Source organism: Eutrigla gurnardus, assembly GCF_963514095.1.
Source record: "Eutrigla gurnardus genome assembly, chromosome: 8".
Lineage (NCBI taxonomy): Eukaryota > Metazoa > Chordata > Actinopteri > Perciformes > Triglidae > Eutrigla > Eutrigla gurnardus.
The window spans coordinates 23,626,444-23,650,925 of record NC_139922.1 but is presented as its reverse complement, the minus strand read 5'-3'; the positions used below and the strand labels follow the sequence as shown (position 1 = coordinate 23,650,925).

Genomic DNA, 24,482 nt, shown 5'->3' with positions numbered 1-24,482 from the left:
AATGATGAAAAAGCAGCGTATTTGTTTAACAAAGAGCACTTGTGGATTTTTTTTTTTAAACTTTCCTATATGTAGACTAAAGCACATGCGTATGTATCCTAACAGTCATGTATTGGGCCATAGGGGGAAAAATCACAATCTTTACTGTCCTGTGGGGGAATCGACCGTCACAAATCACAGTCGATCAGCTTTTAAATTTTGATTAAAGCACTTTGTGTCATGTCATTTAGTGGAATCTGTCACTTGTTGTTTGGCATTATGTGCAATTAATATCCGCCTTTTTGTTTGCCTATATGTAAACACGCCTGTGTGTGTAACCCGGGCGATCCCGAAGACAATAAACACCTTCACCCTTCTTCGTTTTGTTCTTCATCGGTGGAGAAACCGAAATCAAAGAATAAGTGGGCGTTTGCAACGACCGCCAAAACATGTGGCTCAGCAAGTTTGGCCAAACATATACGACATCCATCCAAATCAGTTAATGCACACGAGTTACTAAACCGGTGAGCTAACAGGGCGCGCCGCATGAGTCACACCTCTCTCTGCGGCGGGCGGGCGGGCGAGGAGGAAAACGCTGTAGGCCTCACTCATCCCTGCGTTTATTTAGACGCTGACAGACGAGTGACAGTTATCTGATGGACACGCCAAAAAAAAAAAGAAGGAAACTGACCGAAGAGCACGCCATCATTTGTAAGCTTGACAGACGAAGAGCCACTATTGAATACTAATACACATTTCTTAGAGTCCAGCGAGACACCTTAGAGATAAAAAGATGTAAAACAAGATCTAAGGAATTGTATATTTCAGTTAAAGGAAGCCCTCAAATCCTCTATCACCATTTATGATGCAATTCCTCTGATGGATGGCGCAGTGTGCAGTCTCCGGAAGGATGTGTTTTAGATAGTAATGTCTGAGACCCACCATTCACCCGCCATTAAGTGATGAGTCGCGGCCCCCCGGAGGCATAACTCACGCTGCTCCTTTGTTATCAATGAGACACACTCTTCTTGCATTACCCTCCATAATCGTTGTGATCATTTTAAATTGTGCATCAAAGTAATTGCCGTGGCACTTAAGGAGGAAAAGTGAGGTATTGCTCGCAACGTGTAAGACATGTGGACCGTTGGCTGTCCTTTTCCCCCTGGGGACGCTTTTTAAATTGAGATGAATGTGTGACGTTTTTTTTTTTTTTTTTTTGCCGTCGGGCGTCGCCGGTGTGCACGTAAAGAGCTCGTTAACCAAACAGAAAAAAAACCCATCGCTTATTAACATTCCCATCTAAATGAACAACCTTCACTTCCTGATGTCTTCATACCGTTATTGGGAAATTCAAACACATTTTGGATTCCTTTTTTGCAGAGTAAGAGCTGCATGTTCCTACTCGCAGTGTGCCAGAATGGTGAGTGATTAAAGTGAAAGGCTTTTTCTGTACAATCATGATTCAAGAGGATCAACTGCCTTCTGTGTACGATGACGGACAAAAACAGAGGACGCTTATCAGAACTGGGTACAGGTACAAAGTGAGTGCATACAGATCGTACACACACACACACACACACACACACACACACGGCACAAGATCTGCTCGACCACCATGTTGCTGCAGTTCATCCCGGGACAATGCGTCCGACTGTGTGAATGCACCGAGCTCGGGAAGCGGGGGGGAGTGGAACAAGGGAACAGTGGGCAGGGAGGCCTGACAGGAGGCCTGCTGTCAGCACTAATGTGCATCACAGCACCGCTCGCTGGTAACGGTTCTACGGGAGGAAACGGTGGAACAATGTGGGAAAACGGTCGACCAGGATTCTGATCTGATAAACAAATTAACGCTCGAGCTCGTGTCGAGTCACTTCAACCCGGGGGTGACTCAGCAGGTCCTGTAGGCCTGGAGTTGTGTGTGTGTGTGTGTGTGTGTGTGTGTGTGTGTATGTGTGTGTGTCGGGAGGCATTCTAATGCAGATGCTTTCAAGTGACTTTTAGGGGGTTTTTGTGGGTCTTTTCAGGGGAATGTTACATCCTGCTGGAGGGACAAAAGGTGTCTGTAGTTTTGATTCCACAAATGCTATAAATGACCGAAAGGTTAATGCTATGTTGTGTCTTTGACTTTCTTAACCTCAACGGAAAGATAATATGGTCAGCTGTGTGTTGAGGAAAAATCCCCCATTGTTAACTATAAGGTTTTTAAGGCTTATTGGTCAGATGAAATGTTTCCTTCTTTCTTTTTTAACTTGGTTTGGTTCCTGAAAAGTTTGTAGGTGAATAGAAACACAGGTTGCACTGTGGAGATATGTAAAATAATAATAATAATGCATAGACACACTGGTGTAATAAGTTTAAAAACATGCTTACACTTTTATGGAATGGATACATATCTTTAAGATTGGCATGATGAGGTCTGTATAGTTACTATAGACTGTTTTTTACGCCTATACATTGAGCAAATCTGTCTAAACTGAGGTTTGATACAGTTTGAAATATGACATATTTACGTGTCCAGATAATTAAATCCTAGTATAGTTTCTCCTGGTTTTGATGATATGAAAAAACTGGTTAAATTAAACATAAATTTGAATCATTCTCTCCATATTCATTAGCATTATAATGGTAACAACTTGAATATTTAGCAGAATAAATGTATTTGCTGGTTTATTTCATTGTATTGCATTGACCCATTACCATGCAACAAGTGTGGCCGTCCACTGACATTATAATCTGTCTCTTTTGTTTGTTTTTATGAGCAACGATGTCCATATTGGTCACCGTGGAATAAAGAAAAGTCTAAAAGTCAAAAGAGATTACACAGACAACGGCGCACAGTCAGCCTTTTCTCAGTTTCTCCTTGGAGGGGGGGGGGGGGGGGGGGGGACATAAATAAAGACAACATATTTCAAATGTGCAGAACTCAGAAAAAGGAATGCTCTGGGTGACTGATGAAATGTCTCTGATGATCAACAACACAAACAGCTGGTTGCGTTGAATAAACATTGCAGGCCAGGGGTGAGAAAGGAGATTATATATTATCTGTGTCTCTCAGGAGCGACACCGGGATTATGAAAGAAGCCAGGCTGTGAATCTGGAGGAGAACAATGCAGTCAGCTGCTCCTGACACACCGAGACAAAAAGAAGCCACCGCAGCCTTCCCCCCCTATTCGCTGATCCAGTTCCTATCAGGCTGCCTGTCTACTGAATACATAATTATTCATTCAAGCATTCAAGTTTTTTTCCCGGAGATGCCACTTTATCTTTAATTAAAATGTACTGCTTTTGGTTTGAATGCAAACATGTATTTCATTTTTTTTTTTTTTGGGGGGGGAGAAAGATACGATCTCAGACAAATACTTTGCAGGATTGTGGATGAGAAATTGCATTAGCATAAAGTCAAACAATATGACAAAGTTAATTAAATCAGTTAAAAGTAAACAATGTTCACCTACTTGTTGCTGTCATTTACCACTACAGGAAAGGAATGCTAATTAAATAACTGCTATATATGATTTGTGATTAAAAAGAAATGGAAAAACTATCTGGTTAAACACAACCTACAACCCACCTCCACACAGAGGGTTTATTTTATGACGGGCCATAACGTCTCCTGGCAATTTCATCATCCCGAGGCATCATACTGCCTCTGCAGATTGATCGTCTTTCACGGAGCCTTTGTGGCCGCAGAACAATAGGAAATGAGCGGGAGGCCTCGATGTGTCACATGTGGTGCCTTTGATTAACATACTAGACTTGTTTGTGTAACAGGATCTCAGGGTGAGGCAAGAATACCCAAAAACTGAATCAGAGTATAGCAGGGGGGGTATAATGTTTTAATTTAGGGCAGCACATGTAGGTGATTGAGTCTTACTAACGGCAGACTTATGAATGTCTGCACTGAGAACACGCGGCTTATTTGAGTCAGGATTCAAGGACATAGACTTATTGTTTTCAGGTTATAGTCTCTTTATCGTTACCTGTCGCACATGCACAAGTCACATTCATGACTGCGTTCGATGGAGTCTGACAAACTCGCAGATCTTCTTGTGCTCTCATTACATAGAGATTGCCGGAGTGGTCGGACCTGTTTTGTAGCAAGGATTTAAATAATTAAATATAAAAACGATATACAAGCTATAGGAGAGCGAGGATAAGGCAACACCCCGGCCTATAATGTAAGAGGTGGTTTTTGGTCTTTGTTCACTGTTCCTTAGCTGGGAGTGGTTACTGATAAAGTTTTTTTTTTTTTTCCTTTCATTGCGTCCACTTGGGGGAGTGTGTGTGTGTGTGTGTGTGTGTCAATAACGGGTGTGCACTGAGATCTACTGAATATCCCCATTGATTGTACAATGTATGGCTTCAAGCTAAACATCCGTGCTCTGTGTCTCTTTGGGAGGATTTAAGGGTGGAGGAGGGGCCGTTATTTAACTTCACATTAGCCAGCGGGTGCTACTGTAGGTGATGGCCTTCATCACATAGAAATCTCTGTTCTCAGAACAGCCAAACTTCCCATTATCCCCGTCATTATGTAGTATTCTCATTAGGTATTAGTACTTCTATAAGGGCATATCCTATCATAATAGACTATAGAAAACTGAATTTACCTCAGATGACAGATAAAGTTTTATAAATGGGAAGAAGAACTTTTTTTTTTTGCTTTTGTCATGACTCAACTAACCTGCTTCTGCAAAAAAAAAAAAAAAAAAAAAAAAAAACCCTCATGTAACTGAAAGGTTTGAGGCACCCCTCCCCCATCTCCACATGGTAGCTGATGCATGACGTGAGAATGTGGAAGAAGGGCTACTCCTCTTTAGGTAGGCTGGTGCACCATGAAGCAGCCTACATGTGAAACAGTTGTTGTTGTTGTGAGGCCTGTGGCTCGAATCCGCACAAAGACACTTGTAGACTCTGCGACGCTTTTACATAATTAAAGTTAACATTGTCATACAGCTGGGCCCAAAAGTCAGTGACGTAAAAAACAACATATTCGACTGTGCATATGGAATTATAACATGCAAGTTATTAAAACACACGATTAAACACATAATGTCGTACCTGTTGGGAGACGTCATACAATATGATAAGTCGTATAAACGGAATGCGCTGGTATGCGTTTACTAACCTCATGTGCAAAAAAAAAAATCCCTTTATCTGTTATTCGCGACCACGTGACTGCCCTATGGGTTTTTTGGGGTTGCCGTGCACGCGCTCCATCCTCGCCTTGAGAATCGCTGGAGAGAGAGAGAGAGAGAGAGAGAGAGAGAGAGAGAGCGCGCGCGCGTCAGAATTCAACAGCTGCAGTGAGGACTCTCGCCAAGTAGAACAAATATGATTCACATTCAAAAGGGTTGAATAGGTGAGCTGCCCACCGCCAAGCTTGACGCCTTTTTCTCTTTGTGTGCGCGCGCGCATGTGTGTGTGTGTGTGTGTGCGCGCGCGTGTGTGTGTGTGAAATGAAGAAGCTACCCACACACAAACTTCTTCGCTCGCCGCCGAATTGAGTCGCCCGTAGTATCAGTGTCATTATTAAATCCGGAAACTCTCCGTCGGTGGGGTATTGTTTGGTGAGTTTTTAAAACAACAGTTTTGCTCGAAAGTCGAGGCGACAAGAAACGCGTAGAAGTTCGCAAAGTGTCGTCCAGAATGCCGGTGGTTGTTGTCGGACGCTTATTTAACGTTAGCTTGTCGTCAAGTTAACTTTTTGTTTTGTTTTTATGAAACGAGCGTTAACAAAAAAAGCAAATCAATGCGCAGCGGACGTAAGTACACAACGTATATAATGTGTTTTTAACCCCTAACTTTGTTCGTGAAATGAACTTTATTGTGTGTTTTTCTTCTTCTTCTTCGCTCTCGTATCGCGTTTGCAGTTGGGAGTTAAGCTAGCTGTTAAATGAAGCTTCTTAACGATTTCAGTAGCAGGTCGAGGGGGTGAGAGACGTGATCGATAGTGATCCGTGTGTCGCTCGAGAGTTAAAGTGACCGACCCTCGTGCTCTGCTTATTAATGTGACGTCGACACGTAATAACCGTCCCGATTAACAGTTGAAGTTAACCAAAGCTGTTAACTGTGACTTTGAGCATCACCCACCCTCTTCCCCTCCTCGCGAGCATAATAACGTTAATGGTGCGTTTACGTACACAAAGCATGCGCGTGCTTAAAACAAAAAAAACAAAACAACAACAACAAACAAAATCCCACTGGGTCGTTGTCGACAGTTGCTCACCTGGCGAGCTAATTATAGCAAAGGTAAAATACCAGAGTTATATTATTGAGGAGCAACTCTTTGTCCAGCTGTAATATTATATTATAAAGATTAATGCATTTGGGTAAATTTTTATAAAACTAAACAAAAACCAAAGAAAAGAAAAAATAGACAGTCTCTTATCTTGTATTTGTATGAGCCTTGGGCTTTTGAACTTGCTGGTTCAGTCACTCCACCCTTGTCAATCAAATTCAATGTGACTCGCAGTTTTTAAAACTTTTTAAGTGTGTGTGTGTGTGTGTGTATATATATATATATATATATATATATATATATATATATATATATAAATAAATGAGAGACACACATACACATGAACACGCTGAAAGAGCTACTGACAACAAGGAGGTAGTCCACAGTGGTAAGAAAACAGTACAGGCCCGGAGCATATACCCAATAAATGGGAGTCAACAAGGCAGCTGAGGATTGCAGGCTTGCGCTACATCAAACGGGTTCATGCCAACTGAGTTCATGTAACATTTCTCAAGCGTCAACTTTGGGCGTGATCGCAAAACACTAGCTGTTGTTAAATGAGACGCGTTGTACGGAAAAGAATGCCAAGTATTACCGTAGTTGTGATATTTAATAACTTGTTCACTCCAACTGTGCTAAATAGTTTTGAATTTATTTTTAATTAAATAGTGATTATTGTTATTGATCACCGTAGCTTACAAATTCATCTTTGTTTTGAACAAAAACCTGTCTAAAAGTGAAAGCTGAAACGACATTATGGACCTATACATTCATATTGACCCATTTAAGTTGGTATGATATCAAGTATGCCAAATTATGTAGTCGATTGCTCACAAGAATTGAGAACAATAACGTGTGTGAGCAAGAAAAACAGTGTCTTTATGTTTTATCAATGGCCTGTATAGAGAGGAAATGAGTTGCCTTTGCTCTTGATTGCTAAAAAGATACATTTCCTGTTTCTGTGTGGTGTTTTTTAAAACCGATTGTATCTCTAGTTAGGTAGCAGCTACCTGATCCTGTTTTGATATTCAGCAGAGACTAAGATACTTTTTTTTTCTCCCCCCTTTTCGTCTGCAGTTTCCTAATCTGGACAGTGTTCACAGCGTGTGTTTTTCCACCTCGAGACAACAATGCCGACTCATTCGTTGCCACCGTTTGTCGAGAGCCCAGATGGACTTGCCCAAGATGTTCTTACTAGTAACGATGCAAGCGTCCCTGGACCCGGCTCAAGCATGACACCACACACCAGCTACTCGGAAAAGGCTGTGTTGCAATCTGTAGCAAGTTCGCCACTATCTTGTATGTTCTGCGATCTGACTTTTACTCATCAGGACGAGCTAGGACCCCACGTATTGACACAGCACCCCACCACTTTCTTTGAGCCAGCCGTGCTTAGAGTGGAAGCAGAATTCAGGATCCCGGGAGAGAAACCCTGGCCAAAGCTGAGCAACTTCCCTATTGACAAAGAGGAGGTTCACAGCTGCATTGTGTGTGGGCAGGTGTCACAAGATGCCACCGAGCTGGAGACCCACATGAGGAAGCACAAGGACTACTTTACTTACTGCTGCAATGTCTGTGGACGGCGGTTTAGAGAGCCGTGGTTCCTGAAGAACCACATGAAGATGCATGTAAAGCCAGGAGCAAAGGGCAAGGCCCAGCAAGACCTGGAGGCCCCTGTCACAGTCAATGACATCGTCCAAGAGCCTGCTTCAGAACCTGTAGTCACCGTTTACAAAATGTGCATGGTTTGTGGGTTTTTCTTCCCTGATCATGAGAGTCTGGCCGAGCACAGTAAAGTACACAATCGTGAGGTGGAGCCAGGAAAAGATAAAGACGAGGAGAAAACGGACGCAGCTACCGAATCCCATTCCATGCAAGAAACATTTCTTCACGGTTTAAATCTTATGCCGTGCTCTTCAGGAAATAGTTTGCAACGTGAGAGATCATCAAAATGGATCCCCCAGCTGGATCCCTTCAACACGTATCAGGCCTGGCAACTCGCTACAAAGGGCAAGATAGCAGTTGGTCCCAATAATATTAAAGATATTGGACAGGAAGCCAGCACAGACAACGAAGAATGCGGCTCTGATAAGGAGGAGTTGAATAACATTTGGTCCGAGGGACAAGGAGACAAGGCTACGAAGGACGTCCTTGGGAGGGAGCTCCGGTCTCAGCAGCCGGCCGCGGTGGAAAACGCAGCGCCGCAGCGGAGGTCTCTAATGCAGAAGAATAAGGACAAAGAGAGGCCGACCACTTGTGAGGAATGTCAGAGAACCTTCAGGACCTACCACCAGTTAGTTCTCCACTCCAGGGTCCACAAGCGCGAGAGAGGTGGTGAAGAGAGTCCGACTTCCTCTGTCGATGGGAAGTTGTCGAGAGCAGGTTCACTTGAGCACGCGGAGGAAGGTGGCGAGGAGGGCTTGGAGGAAGCAGCGTTGACAGAAAACCTGGGTCCAGGTAAATTTAGAGCTCATTACACACTCATCCTTCCCTCACACTGTCTCAATTGTGATTTAGGACTAGGTGTTCAGACAAAGAACAGTAACAAAGTGCTCCCCCTGCTGATGGGAGGGATAACTCATTCATTTTGTGATTTAAAAAAAAAGTCCTATTTTTATGTATTTATTCTGTATTTGTTTCAAAGGTGAAGATGGTTTTGATCGATCCAAAGTCAGGTCAAAAGCATGCAGTTACTGTGGCAAATCATTCCGATCGAGCTATTACCTCACCGTTCATCTGAGGACTCACACAGGTATTCAACTGATCCGGCTTGAAGGATTCATTCATTAGTACGAGACTGCTGCAAACATTATCTCATCTGTGTAGAGCGGGCCCTGAATCTGCGGGCTCCTACTTTAAACCATGCTCATACATATCACTCCGTCTGTTTCAGGTGAAAAACCGTTCAAGTGTGCGTACTGCGACTACGCTGCAGCTCAGAAGACTTCACTGAAATATCACCTGGACCGGCGTCACAAGGACAAACCGTTCGTGGACATTCCCAGCAGACCTTCAGTGCCCTCTCCTAACGACGGGAAACAAGGAAATGACCGTGAAAAGCCTGCGCCGACTAGATCAAAACTCTGGGTCCCCGGAACCAAATCGTGCACCAAAGCAACGCCAGAGGACGGATTTGATAGCGCAGGCAGCAAGCTGGGCAAACCGCTCGTCCAGACGAATGCTGAGTATGAGAAATTAATTGCTAAGTCTGCTTACTCCCCGGCGGATGACGTGGTCGTAAAGTGCCCCGTACCTGTTAACCTGAAGATGGAAAGGGAGGAGATAAAAGACGAGAACTCTGAGGCCCCATTAAATCTGTCCTTAAAAGTGTCTCTCTCCATCTCTGCCAGTGCAGAACCCAGAAATGCATTAATTCCAATTGCCTGTTCGTTGTGTGCATATAAAACCATGTACCCGGAGGTTCTGATCATGCATAAAAAGCTCATTCATAAAGACAAGTCAGACAGCACAAAAAAGAACGGATTCGGCAGTTGGAAAGAAAAACGTTACACGGGTTGCCCCCCTGCACTCGACGGGAAAGATGTCACCCCCCTTCCAATGATTGACCGGCGCCACCCTCGTAGAACCAAGTCCCCGCCCCCTCAACCTGCAAAACCACCAGAAAAGACGGCCATCAAACCACCGCGTGTCCCTGAGCGGTCCCCCATCCGTGCAGCCGTACCCGACGTTGGCGAGGAGACCCAGCGCCACACGCATAATACTGACACGCATGCCAGCCAGGAATCCTCGAGGTATACGGAGCACATGAGGAGATCCAACGCGGGTAACAAGTATGCCATGGAGCGACCAGGACCCCCAGACCGAGTGGGAATCGGCGAGAGGAGTTACCCGGCAAGAAGCGGCGTCATTTGGCACCAGGAAGCTGCCAGACTGTGCCTGTCGAGTCGATTTGGGAGCCTCCCCCAGATGGATTTTGGTGAACCCTCCAGCAAAAGATTAAAGTACGCCGTACCTACGAGCAGGGAAGCTGACACCGGGGAGAAGTCTGGCTTCAGAGGACCAGCGGGGAATGTGTCTAACAGGCTACTCATGTCGGGCAGAAGTGTGAAACCCACGTCGCAGATGTCGGGTCCCTCCACGGTTTCTGAGACCATGGGTTCCTTGAAGTCTACACCCACAGCTATCGGGGGCGGCTTGAACACTGATTGGAGCGTGATGAACCTTCTGCGCTCCTACACACCAAATGACCTGGCGTCCCTCTACCACGGCTCGCCAGGCAACCCCAGTCACGGAGGACTGGCCAACCCGAGAGCAGGTACGTATTAGCGTAGCTGGTACATACAGTAGGCTGCTTTCTGTCTGCGTATCCCAGCAGCTCGGAGAGTTAACATGAAGGATGTTTGTTCCCAGGGGGCAGAGCTGTGCTGTACCAACACTTACCCACTCTGCCCAGCCTTCAGAGGAGAGACCCCTCAGGCCCGTTCCCTAACCAACGCTATGGGACCACTGACAAAAATACCTGAAGTGGCACCAAGGTAAAAGGTTGAAATCAAGTTTTTTTTTTTTAAGTACATACAATTGGAGCTCTCCTTTTTTTTTCTAACCAGAATATTTTACCTGGTACTTGACATGAAAATATATAAAAATGCTATTTTTTTCTTCTCAAGGTTTAAACTGTACTGCTCCCTTATTTAGGAGAACTTCGAGGAGAATTAGTTAAATATACAGATTGAATTAAAGAGAGGTGGTTCGCGCTCAAAAATGTCTAGCCTGCATGAACATTTCATCGCTGAGGCCTTTAGTGAACGTTAGTTTTTTTTTTCTTTTTCGAATGGACAAAAGTACAGGTCATCTCTCTTTTTGAAAACGTTATTCCACTGGTGTTTACTGTGATATTTGTTTCCCTTCAAAACAGTTGCTTAATCCACATTTGACCCACACTAATGTCCAGATGTCTGTAAGTGTCTATGACATAACATTCAACGTTTGTATGTGGGGGTAACATAAATATACCTGTAAGCTTAAATACTTAAGAAATATAATGTGTGTAAGAAATTGCTGCTCTGTTCTCTTACTGTTTACGTCCAGGCAGTAATTAAGCACTGTTTTTACTTTTCCATGGCACTGAAGGGTGGGGGTTTTTTTTCTGGTGAATAAATTGACGGCTTCGGCCCGGTGGTTCACAAACAGGCCGACGTAACAAGTCCTGTGTGTGTGTTGAAGTGGTCTACCTCACGTTGTGCTCTCAACGCTGTTGTTTTTGTAACGCTGCTGTGGCCGTCATGTCAGCCGAGCTCCTGTACCTTCTCGTCTTATTGACTGCAGACAGATGTTCGGAGTTGTCGTATAACTAGATGGACATGTGTTTTACGGGTGTCGCGGTATGTCAGGCGCCACATAAACACCGACTCATCTGGCGATCCAGAACAACTGCTGCTGAGGCCTATCGACCCGTGGCACACGATTTAACTGAAACACAATGTGGGATTCTTTGATATGCTTGGTATTTACAAGCCCGGTTTAAAAACGCAACATCATTCCTGGTCGTTATTTGTCCTTATCTGCTTTCGTGGGAGCCTCAAATCCATAAGCTGTAAAAATGAACCAAACTTAACGAGTTCTGGTTGTGTATTTAATGGTCATGCTGTCTTATGTTGACCGCACATTTAGCCACTTTTCTGGAGGTCTTGAACGTGTTATTTTCTTTCAAGTGACAGCAGTTAGTCCCGGCTGGACATCAAGTGGTCTTTTTTAGATGTTATGTCGCTGCGTAGTTTTGGGGAAAAGCGTAACAAACAGAAGCAGCTATGTTGTCCAATGGCTTGATTAATTACACACTGTGAACAAAGTCTCAGGTTAACTAATTTACGAGCTATTTAGTCTATTTTGTAATTTAGAATTTTTTGCCACTTTTGATGGGCTTGGGTTAAGTTATTTCTATTATTTTTTTTTTTTTTGGTATTCACCTTACATGTGTACTTATGTAAAAAAAGAAAAAAAAATGAAAATATTGTTTGAGATTTGTATGACACATTTCAATAATAAAGTGAGACGAAAAACTTTGTGTTATTTCTTACTTCTTACAGTGAGGTTGATGATTGACTGTGTTTGATACGACAAACTGGTCTTTGTCAGGTATAGAGGTCACACATACCTGTAGCTGAAAAACGGTTTTGAATCTCCAATCACAGCTCTGGAAAATTAAATATGGATACATCTACTAAAAATGTATTTTTGTCTTTTTAAAACAAAAATAATGATAACCATTAGCCCTGTAATGACGGCTTTCATTTCAGATTGCAGACTCAGGACTGGATTTGGATAAAAATCTAAACTAGATTGTGTTTATACAGCTAATAATCCACATTTTATAGTGTTTCAAGCTATGACAAGCTTTAACATGCTTTTCAGTTATACTCAGTATCTGCCAAGAAACTATTCTATTGACAACTTGTATCAGTCTCATGCTTCCATTTCTTTGCACAAAGAAAAAAAAAAAACTATATTCCTAGCCATAAAAATGTGCAAAGAACTGCATAAAATAATTTATATAAGATTGAAGAACATAATTTCCCCGTCAATGACCCTGAGTGACCACTAGAGAGCAGTAGTTACAAAGTCTAGATCAGAGCCTTGTCAGATTCTGGTTTCACAGCTGTGCATGCTAGCTCTGAGTGGTAGACCCACATACACAGTGATGGTATGACACGCCTGATCACTGTGTTCACAATAGAACGACAAGAACTACAATGCAAAGTACAGGAAGTGGTTATTAGCCTTGATGCTGCATGGACATTTAAATGCACACCACACCACAGTGCGTGCGCTGCTCTCTTTGTTTCCAACTTACATATTTAATAAGTGTGCTGCACCCGTGGCCACACCCTAATTGGTGATGTCACGCAGGTGTTGCCAATCACGTCGTCAAAGGCAACACACCTGCTTTGTGATTCAGTGGCCGTTTACTAGTCAAATAAATAGCCAGCGTAGCTTTCATCAGACAGGGGAACTCTGTTGTCGAACGTCCCCATACTTCTAAAACCGGAGACGACTGACAGAAGCTATCATGGCCGCACATTCTGTACAACAACGAATTGCAAGGGACAATCTTCAGCACATTGAACACTTTAAACTTTGGTCGTCGTCCCCCCCCCTCCTTCCTTTTTGAGTAGACCACATCTGCTTGCTGTCTGTTCCCCTGGGCCAGCACTGTGTAATCTATTGCATTAGCTCACATTAGTGCATATCGCCCATGGGCCTTGGTAATCACAAACGCAAAATGAGCATTTCACTTAGCATCACCCTCATATTCCCCCACACTATGGCAAACTTAGTGCAAAGCATGGCAGCGAACGCAAGTCGACAACAGCTCCTGACGTGCATCCCGTTACTCTCGATCCCCGGATGCAGAGCGCCGCGAGGGCTTCTCGTGTCAAAAGTCTCCCCTCTAATAGGAAAAAGATACTCTTTGGATTTGCATTCTGTTTACTTCTTGTTCTCGATGTTTTTATCATTTGGGGGCCTCAAGAAACAGTGAAAATGTGTGCATTTCTGTCAGAGATTCGGCCTGACCTTTACCTACGTCTTTATTCCTCGCAGATGAATGGCACCGCTGGCCTTCCTTTCATTAAGATGCATCATTGTCGGGCTTAATGAAACCCCAAATCTTTATTGATTTGTTACAGCAATGTAAAAAAAATAGAGCACCTCTCAAGAAATGAAAAACTTTATTTATTTGCCCACATCTTACATTTGTATTCCCCAATAGGCTACTAGGTCTCATCGCCAATTATGCACAGAGATCATGGAAAACATGCAAATTCACTTGGGATTATTTAATTTTTTTTGTCATAAAATGCTTTGGCATAAAACACCTGAGGTCTTCGGCTCCTTATCAACTTGCTTTCATCACGTTAGCTTTCGTGTGATAAGGATTAACAAGGCAGCCGTTTTAGCATACAAATCGATACACAAATGGCATTTTCTGCTCGCATCGCCATCCGTTCATCTGTTCAGGATGTTTGGTTTTAAAGGAGGATGGTGGATACATTCATCTCCAACTGTGTTAAGCAATTCCACCCTCTTTCTCTGCAGCAGTACGACTATCACATCTACTACCTCCCTCCCTGTACAGTCAACTTCATGTTTTTCCTCCTTCTCCTTAAGTGCTCTCTCGCTCTCTCTCTTATTTTCAGTCCTTTCATCACTCATAATTGTTGCCTCCAGATTGTCAACTTGCATGAATTAGCAATTGGGCCAGCAAAAGCGGATACGGTCAATTGTTGAATATCCTGTCAGAATTTGAGGCAGAAAGTCTGCTCTGGCTGTGATTGCTCATCATCGTCACCCCATTCCTCTGAGGAAGAGGAGCGATGTAATGGTTCCCACAAAAACAGCCCCTGGCCTAAGGAAAGGGATTTGGGTGTCTGGAGACAACAGGGGCCATATGGAGCAGGCTGAGATAGCAAGGCACATGTACAGAATAATGGATGACGTGTCATGTTTCATGTTGCAGAGAAGCCATCAAGAGACTCGGTTTGGGGAAATCAAAAGGCTCACGTACAGCAAAAGCGACTGTTGGACCATTTAGCGGTTTTTGTTTATTTCTATGTTGGGAGAGTGCTGAACATATTGAAGCCTTGAAGAATGCGTTGCTCTACTTCCACCGCCTTTGGTCTGTGGGAGGTTATTTGCATGTAAACACAGCGACGGTCCTGATTGGCTATCATATATAGGCTCATGATATGACGCCGTAGCAGACAACTTAAACAGCGGGAAACCTGTTTCTTAAAAGTAGAATGTAGTTAAGTGGAAAGGAACAATGAACTGAAGACAGAAACCAAGACTTCAATAAAAATGGATGCAAAGATGAATTGTTTAATTCAAGATAGGCGCTGCACTGTTGTACAAATCTTTGTATGGCTGCACCACTTTGGTCCAGACAGAAATATCCAACAACTATTCAATATATTGCCAATAAACTTTGTACAGACATGCATGGTCCCCTGAGGATGAAGCCTATAGTCACTCTGATACCTCTAGCACCACCAGCAGGTTTACAGTTGTGGTTTAGAATGAAATGCTTTAACAACTATTGGATAGAATAGAATTGTAATAACTTGATGGTGAATTTCCACCTATTTTACAAGTAGAATATAATATTAAAGTTGTCCGATACTTAACGGTTTATGACCATACACCTGCAACGCTGGTTACTCGTAGTCTTCAGGTGTACTTTGTGTTTAGAGCAAATGTAAGCATGCTAACACAGTAAGCACGCTAACATTTGCTCTAAACATTAGCTAATGTTAGCATGCAAACACGGTAAGCATGCTAACATTTGCTCTAAACATTAGCAAATGTTAGCGTGCTAACACAGTAAGCACGCTAACATTTGCTCTAAACATTAGCAAATGTTAGCGTGCTAACACAGTAAGCATGCTAACATTTGCTCTAAACGTTAGCAAATGTTAGCATGCTAACACAGTAAGCACACTAACATTTGCTCTAAACATAAGCTAATATTAGCATGCTAACACAGTAAGCATGCTAACATTTGCTCTAAACGTTAGCAAATGTGAGCCTGCTAAAAAGCATGCTAAAAATGGTGATTGTTAAAACATCTCTGTGCATGTTAGCATTGTCATTGTGTAGCTGATGTTAGTGATAAGCTCAACGCACAGCTGGGTGTTAGCATGGCCTCACAGAGCAGCTAGCACGGCTGTATCGTCTCATTCTATTCCTACACAACTAAACTGCACTCTCAATCTAACTCGAGTCAGGTTTAGGAAACAAGACTACCTGGTTAGGGGGTGCATTAAAAAAAACATTGTGGTTTTGGCTTGAAATGACTATGAAATTGAAACAAAAATGTTAAAAAGCTACCCCGCCCAGCATCCTCTCTACGAATTCCAGTCATTTCAAACTAATTTCTGATCCGTTGAGAAAAAACGATTCACACTGCAGTTTGAATGTGTGGATGTTACAAAAGATAAAATCCAAGGTGTTGTGGAGATAAAGACCCTTCTGTCCAGATCTCTTCTGCCAGGGGGGGCACTGTATACTTACCCCCCCATCTGCTCTACCTGCATGTGGAATAAGCCGAGCACCTCACCTCTGTTTTTCTCCCAGTGTCAGAACTACACTTAAGTGCTGTTTCCGATACCCATGAGTAAGCCCCATAAAAGCTGCCCCATCGCCGCAGCGTTATTGTTTCTTGCGGATGATTGATTGATGGATGAGGGCTGACACTTCAATGAAGCCATTTTCACTGGCATCTCTATCCGATGATGTGCAGCGTATATTTTCCATCCACGCCTCATTGCTCGCCTGTGTCATTCCTGGAACTTCATTTACACCATGTTCCCTGAAGGACCTTTTTTAGCCCCATCTCCCTTTTCTTCTCTGTCTCCCGGCTCCTTCTTTTTTTTTTATCTCCTCCTTTTTTCCATGCCATAAAATAATGCTATTTCTTGTCGACTCTGGAGGGGCCTGGAATCATTTGCAGGGAATGATAAAACCAAAGGCATGGAGGGGTTATTTACAGGAAGTGTAACACTGACAGGGTCCCACTGTTCTGCTTCTTTTTTTTGTTCACTGTCAGATGCCAGGTCCATGCTGAGACAGGGCAGGGCTGTGATATACATTTCAAACACACTCCACCTACGCTGCACGCACACACAATCAGTTACGGTTTACCTCCACCAGCCAAATGGGGGACTTTTTGCGGGTTTCTATACCAAGATGTTGTCCAAACCTTCCCCCGAAAAAACACGCTTAATTATATTAGTTCAATGACAGTGTGATTGAGGTGCCTTCTTGGAGACAATTGCCTGTTTTTTTGCTCATATGGGGAGCAGATGGTAAGCAGGCATCAGTGCGGCAGGCTTTCTGGGATGACAGCCATGAGATTCCCCCTCAGGTGCCATTGGAGCCCCTTTAGAAGGGGAGAGTGATTGGTAGGACATGGCACCTCCTAAGCAACTGTTTTTTCCTGAGTTTCCCCCGTCTTACAGTCTAATCAACAAGCTACAGTGAAGTGTGTGTTCGTGCAATGTCACCTAAGACGTTATCAACTTGCTGTTTTTGCAGCTATATGGAAAACAGTATATTTATTACCGATGATAAGATGCTTTTTAAGACATTTCCAGTATCCATTTAAATGTCTTTAAGAAATAATTGTAACAGTCCAAATGAAATATGCTAGATTTCCACTCTGTTTAGCAACACACTCTATTTTAATCCATCTATTTAGCATATACACACAATGAATTAATGGCTTATAACACACAATCATTTATGTGTTTGTCACCATTATAATTCCTCTCATGAAGCATCCATAACTGGTGTTTAATCAGGTAATGAAAGCGTATAATAATCATACATGTTCTGTACCTTTAAATACATTTGTTAACTGTTTTGAACCAGCTGTATGTGTTTATAAACAGTAAATTATATATTCATATATATATATTGATCTACCCAACCATTCATCCATACCTTTTTACCTATTTAATAAAGCAAAGTACTTAAAACATGATCTGTGTGTCATCTTTGCTGATTTTTATTGAAAGTATTAAAACATATATAATTATGTATCATTACAACTATGTTACAGTGTTTTATTATGAAACAGCCATACACTTTTTATTAACCAGTTATGTATGCCTAATGGAATAAATAATCGCAAAAAACAAATTCATTATTAAACCCTTAAAAATGTCTGTTTACAAAACCATGTATTCGTCGCTGCCAATAGTGGGAGTTGACCTACTCTTCAGTCTACAGGTGTGATTACGATTACAAACAGTGGATCTCCAGATTCAAACAGAGCTGCCAGAAGCTTATATTAAGATGTTGTGATGTGATCTATCTAGCCGCCGCTTTTATGTGAAACGCGTTGGGAGCATCTGCCTTTCAGCACCTGGAGATGGAAACGTCCCCTACAGCGAACTAAGGAGAGGACATAATGCACAGTTGAACACATGATGCATTAACTGTAGTTGTGTGTCTGTGTGTGTGTGTGTGTGTGGGCTCGGCGTACTTGACCTTGGCCGCTACAGGACATTTTGGTTCATCAGGAAAGATGATTGTTTCCTTTAAAAGATATTAAGAGTACTGTGTCTAAAGGAAACTGACATGGCTCCCTGCATCCCTGATGGTTTCCAGTCCGTTTCTTTTATAGTCACTCAATCGGTATGGGAATAGTGTCCCACCTCGGTATTTATACATTAAGCGAGGTCTCCGTCTCCAGAAACAAGAGAAGAGAAGTGATTGGCCCCAGAGTATAATTTCACCCGTGTCTACATTGGCGTGTCATCCTTTATCAATAATCACCTTGGAGGGAGTGCTGCTCTTGTTCCAGGGAGATTGACCTCTGCGGTGATGAGGTTACGTGGACGGTGGTCATCCGTTACCACAACCCATACTCGACCCTGGATTATATCCGCAGATATAAAGGAGGGGGCAGAGGACCCCCCCCACCCCCACCCTTACATCCCAATGCTGGGATCAGAGCGGGACCACACACAGTACAGAACACCTTATCACCACTCCAGGAAACCCTTCCACCACAAGTACACAGAAGTAGTAAGAAGTGGGGGTTCTTGGGCCAATATTTACTATTAAACGGATCCCTTAAAAGATTATCTGATTGTAGTGCATCTACATGTGATCACTGTGTTATTCTATGTAGCAGCGTAACAAGCAACAAGCCCAAACATACGAATGAATGAGCAGCCGGGAAAGGAGGGGGGGGGGTTATGCATCCATCCCACAAAGCAATAGCCCTCCTCTTCTAATGCAATGTGACACTGAATACTACACACAGAGAAACAAGTAACCCTCAAATTGGGTTATTCTTCCTACCTGCCAGTAATCCAGTTGATAAGCACTATACATGTAGATTTCTGGGGAGCAGTGAAATCAGATTACCCCGAGTTGAACTGGGATTTTCAGTCTAAATTGGCTGTTGTTCCTCGGGTCCCTCATTCTATCAGGATGAACGAGGGGAAATAAATGATTCGACTTTGCACCAGATAAATTGTCTGCGCAGGAGAACGCATGAAGAAAACACTGCGAGGGATATTAACCCTCTATACGGAAATGCACCACACACACACACACACACACACACACACACACACATATATATATATATATATATATATATATATATATATATATATATATATATATATATATATATATATATATATATATATATATATATACGTCTAATGCTAAAATACAAGTTTTAAAATCTACAAAGCGGTTGGATGATTCATGTAAAGTTGTCGCTGGGAGGTAAACTAATCTACAATTCTGCAGTGTTTCTTAACTCGTCACCCAAACACAGGTGAGAATTAAACAAAGGGTAAGCAACTTAGCATCAATTGGAGGAAATGTAATACACCGCTCGCACCTTTATTGTGAAAAGCCTGCCTTGAATAAACCTAAGAGACGAAACCAGGATGGATCTGTTTCATAAAGCCGGCGGAGAAACCTTGAGATCAGACAAATGATAGTCTGGTTTAACAAGATATAGAGTCTACAGTTGTGCTGGCGGCGGGACTTTGAGCTAAATGCTAAAGATGGCACTGCAGAATGCTCAGTGTCAATGCTAACATGCTGAGATGTTTGCAGATCTAATATTTTACTGTGTTCACAGTGTTAGTTTTGCATTTTTTAGTTAGCATGATGCACAAAGACTGAAAAAGTAGGCCACGCAGACCCCTTCACTTTTTTCCACAATTTGCTATGTCACAGTCTTGGAAGTTTGTCCACACAGGATCTCTGTAGCTCAGCCAGAGTGACCATCCAGTTCTTGGACACCACACTTACCGAGGCCCTTCTCCCCGATCGCTCGCTTTGGCCGGGCAGCCAAACTCTCGGAAGAGTCCTGGTGGTTCCAAACTTCCTCCATTTAACAACCATTGGAGGCCAGCACGCTCTTGGAAATCTCCAATGCACCAGAGATGTTTTGGTAGCCTTCCCCAGATCACAATCCCATCTCTGAGTTCTGCTTTTCCTTTTTTTGGTTCTTTTTAACAAATGTGCAAACAATATAAAATCCTTTGGTTTGTCATTATTGGCTTTGGAGCGTCGATCGAGGCTGTCACGCAAAAAAGGATTCTGAATACTTTCTGAATGCACCGCGTGTTGACTGGGATACTGTGCAGAGACAACAGATACGAGGCCAGATACGTACAAGATAAGTGCAGCCGGTGTCAAAATAAAATAAATAAATCGGCAAATGTTTCACAATTAAGGAACACTTGGCAAGAAACAAGTAGGAGTCCATTAAATTGATTTTAATAAATTAAGACTGGAAACTAATCTCACCAGAATACTCCGGAGCAATAAGTGTAACTGAAGTCAGACTTATTCAACCCACTCTATGAAAAGAGATTTCCTCCAAACTAAGCCTGGATTACTGAAGTAAGCCTGGTTTAACAGGTAATCTTGCTCTCTGTTTCTTTCAAGATAAAGCTGCACTGTATTTTTGGCGGGAAGAGACCTCTAAAACTGCTTAAAATGAATAGAGATTAAAATATAACATTTATTTATTTGTTTTTCTAGTCAGATAAGATGCGTTTGATGCTCTGAGAACAATATTGGGAATTCAAGCATTTTTGTGTGCTCTAACATCAGTGCATGTGCGACTTGCACCTAACACCCAGACACGATTCTTGCCTTAAACAGCATTTTCTTGCATTGCAAAATGGCCGGAGTCTCTGCCTCTCCTCTCCTGTTTTCGTGTTGTCTAACGTGACACATGAATCCCCAGTGGCTCTGAAAATCAGACAACCCAGGTGCAACACTAATATCCACCCAGTATCCAAACATTTCCTTTAAAAGTAACTGGCACACTGGGGCTCATAAATTAGAGCCGAACGCTGCTCAAGATGTCTGGCTTCCAATAAGACCGTACCCAGAGCAATAAACTTTGACATTGCTGCTTGAAAAATGCCTGCCCTTTTTCATTGTCAAGTGTTACAAATTGATGAAATGAGTTCATCGATGTTCCCCGGTCATTATCTCTCCAGTGGCACTTTGTTTTACAGACAGTGGGAAAGGGGAGCGCGCAGATTAGAGGCCCAGGCACAGTTTATCAAACAAAATCTAATATCATCCATAAGAGAGGAATCTGGAAATCAATACTTCATTACTAAATTGTTAGTGGGGATGAAGAGTAATTGTGTGAGTTCAGAGATGTGTCTCGGCGGCCGGGGCATAGGAAGTTCAATGTCACCCGGGAAGTGATAAGTAAAGGCACTGATGGGAAGAAACATTTCTGTAATGGGGGGTTCTGGAGGAGGGCAGCGGCCTGAGCACGGGACAGACAATAGACACTGGTTTGCCATTGATTGGCTCAGCTATAAAGATGGAATGGTTTAAAGAGCCGGAGAGAGAGAAAAAAAAAGAGTTAGAGTGAGCACCACCCTCTGAATTTACCCTTGTCTTGTCACCAGTTTCCGTCCATTGCGTAAAGTCTTCTTCTGTGGTCACTCCGATCAATCGTCCGCCACATTTGCATCCTGACAGAGATAAGTGCAATGATAAAACAGTCCCTCTGCAAAAAAAAAAAAAAATGGAAGACCGCCTGATGACACGGCCATTACTGCTGGCTGGAGGTTTGTCTTTGGAATGGCTTTGTGTTAATGAACGTTAATAAATAACTCTGAGGATTAATCCTCGTCGCCGCGGGTTTCCGTAATGTTTACAGTACCGTGTGTCCGGCTATCTGTTAGGAGCGTGATCTTTCGCCTGGCGGCCCCTCCAGCTCCTCTTTTGTTTCACGCCACGTGAGAGGTCACACCGGTGCAACGAGCACATCACCTCGGTGCAGCCCAGCACAGCCTCATCCCTCTAAAAGCTCGTGTCTGGAGTCCCTCTGACCTGTTCCCCCGCCTCGCCATGTTCAGCCATGCAAATCAGAGTGCCTTCGAATTTGAACATTCATAAGCCGAAAACCCGCGGCTCGCCTTCAGAGCCGGTGGGAGCTCAGAGTGATGTAGAATCGGCGACTTTAATATTTCGGTGAAAAAGCGAGGCAAAAGGTGAGTGCTGTGCTGAACTTTTTACTTACGTTTTTACTTAATTCTTTGGGAACCATTTGGGTTTTACTTCTCCCTTTGTTCGTTAATAAAGCGGGAGATTAAATAGAACCAATTAGGCTCGGAATAAATAATTATACTGTTTAATTAATCTGTCGGTTATAGCCGATTAATTGATTCAGCCCATAAAATGGCACAAAATAGTAATAATACCCATCAAAACCTGCAAGAGCCCAAGGTGACGTATTAAAATGGCTTGTTTTTTTTCTCTTTTCAAACAGTCCAAAATTTAAATATATTTAATTTCCAGCGTTATTAAACTGAGGTGGAAAGAAAAAAGCAAATAGTTTTGCTTGATAAATGACTCAATCTACTTACCAATTATGAAAATTGCCATTAAAAGGAACACTTTACATGTCATGGGGATTATTTTGGGTTCGGTTTGAGACCTCAAATATTGGACAGAAAAGTCAGTAAATGGAGTTTGGAATGAAACGAGGGCTTTTAGCGTGCAGAAAAGGTTTGAAGCAGAGTTGCATCATTGGAACTGATGGAGAACTTTTGAAGCTTGAGTTTTTCACCCAAAGTGTAATACTAAATTGGAGCACTTCTTTTATGTTTCTGCAAAGTGGGGAGGATATGGTGGCATCTAGTGGTTTGGTTGCACATTGCAACCAACAAATCTATAGAAACATGGCGGTGCAACACGGTGGACTCAATGACGAGGATCTACTTCCTATATGAAGGCCTCCTTCTAAGCTAATGGAAACACATCAATTCTTTGCAGGCGATTATAAGCTAATGAAAACGTAGTTATGAATACTATATTCCATTTCTGCCAATAGATGCCCTGAGATGCTACACATTGGCCCTTTAACAATGAATTGGAACTATGAACAATATTATTCTTTATCTGAGTACTCCATACATTAGTCTTTTCCTTTTACAATATCTAACTAATTGATTTCACCAATGAGATCCATTAGGTTTGTGAATTTTAGATTAAGTAGAGAAGACAATGTGCATTAACTGATCAATTTGCCACTTTAGGGCTGTGGAAACAAGCTGTAAACGCTGACATAACATTTGAGGTTTATATGGAGCACTTGTTTGGTGCACACATGCAGCCCCATTCGGTTTTAGCTCTGTTTTTGGTCTCCACCGACTCCTGAGGGAAATATGTGGCTCTTTAGCTGCTAAATGCTCCACTGTGTTCACCAGCTACTCTAACTGTGTCTGCTGTTTGGTGCTGAGAAGATAGCATACAGACGGGCCGAAAAATGCATCGTCAATACAAACATATTGGTTTCTAGCAGCTTTAAATCTTCAGCCGAACAAAAAAATATGCTTTGTAAGAGAGCGCGAGGGAGTTAAAAACTCAATATTTGGAGGAGCACCCTGTGCTGTTATACCTTTCATCTGTAAATATCCGCCACTGCAAATTCTACAGATGGAGTAGCTTCTCTAATTAACAAAAACCCCACCTCGCTCACGCATCAGAAGCTAGCGGTGTGGGGAGTGATATAACAAGCTGCTGGAATCCACATCCTCTCATTTCATAACATGTTTGAATGTTCAGCAAGTATGTGTGCTCCATTTAAAAAGCGCCTTTCCCCCGTTGTTGACAGAGATAAACATTTTTTTTTTTTTTTATGGCGAGCGCTTTGACGTCAGTGAAGTGGAGCTGACAGTCCGGTAACAGGGGCCGTTCGCTAATGATTTTTGAGCAGCCCCCAACTGAGTCCTAAATGTCTGCAATATCCATAAACAACTCTATACTGTCCAATTAGGCAGACAGAGATGTACTGGGCTGTCAGACAGATTTGCATGGCTAAGCACCTGAGATCCAGAGGATGATGAGGGGGATGGTTCACCGGCCAGGGAGGGAAACGCGCACAATGGATGACTTTCATTACAGCATTACCGCTTTACATACACACTCATCCAATTACCGCCTGGATTAATTGATCATCGCACCTTTTCTTTCCCCGGCACCGGAGCGCCAGTGTTTTTCCCCTCCTCCCTCCCTGTACCAACTACATGACCCGCTGCTTTCATTCCTTCTGCTCTATAGCTCCTGTCCCAGGTTTACAGCCAGAGCTCTTCATAAAGACTCCGAGGGGACATTTTGAGAAGGGGGGGGGGGGTTTGGTAGAGAAAACCGTCAGCCACCACTGCGAGGAACGGCCATTTGCAGGATCGCATACATTGGGAATAATTAGAATTTATGTGTGCTCGTCAATCCC

General features: G+C 42.9%; 1 protein-coding gene across 3 annotated transcripts; it reads left to right on the top strand.

Annotated features, from left to right (window-relative positions):
* The first annotated feature begins 5,228 nt into the window (after window positions 1-5,228).
* On the top strand, window positions 5,229-12,231 carry znf217 (zinc finger protein 217). 3 transcript variants are annotated; one of them, XM_084016167.1, is made up of 5 exons: window positions 5,229-5,338; window positions 7,295-8,674; window positions 8,862-8,969; window positions 9,111-10,493; window positions 10,589-12,231. In XM_084016167.1, the coding sequence occupies exons 2-5, from the start codon at window positions 7,348-7,350 to the stop codon at window positions 10,699-10,701; spliced, it is 2,931 nt and encodes a 976-aa protein (XP_083872293.1). In that variant the 5' UTR covers window positions 5,229-5,338; window positions 7,295-7,347; the 3' UTR covers window positions 10,702-12,231. The 3 variants fall into 3 exon arrangements, with proteins under 3 accessions (XP_083872293.1, XP_083872292.1, XP_083872291.1); XM_084016166.1 differs by lacking the exon at window positions 5,229-5,338 and adding an exon at window positions 5,415-5,546; XM_084016165.1 differs by lacking the exon at window positions 5,229-5,338 and adding an exon at window positions 5,509-5,741.
* The last annotated feature ends 12,251 nt before the right edge of the window (window positions 12,232-24,482 follow it).

What these genes read in the sequence shown, in the direction of transcription:
- znf217 (XM_084016167.1), top strand. Translation starts at nt 7,348, where the DNA reads ATGCCGACTCATTCGTTGCCACCGTTTGTCGAGAGCCCAGATGGACTT. An exon ending in TCATCTGAGGACTCACACAG is followed by an intron (nt 8,970 to 9,110) that starts GTATTCAACTGA and finishes CGTCTGTTTCAG; the next exon opens with GTGAAAAACCGTTCAAGTGT. An exon ending in ACTGGCCAACCCGAGAGCAG is followed by an intron (nt 10,494 to 10,588) that starts GTACGTATTAGC and finishes GTTTGTTCCCAG; the next exon opens with GGGGCAGAGCTGTGCTGTAC.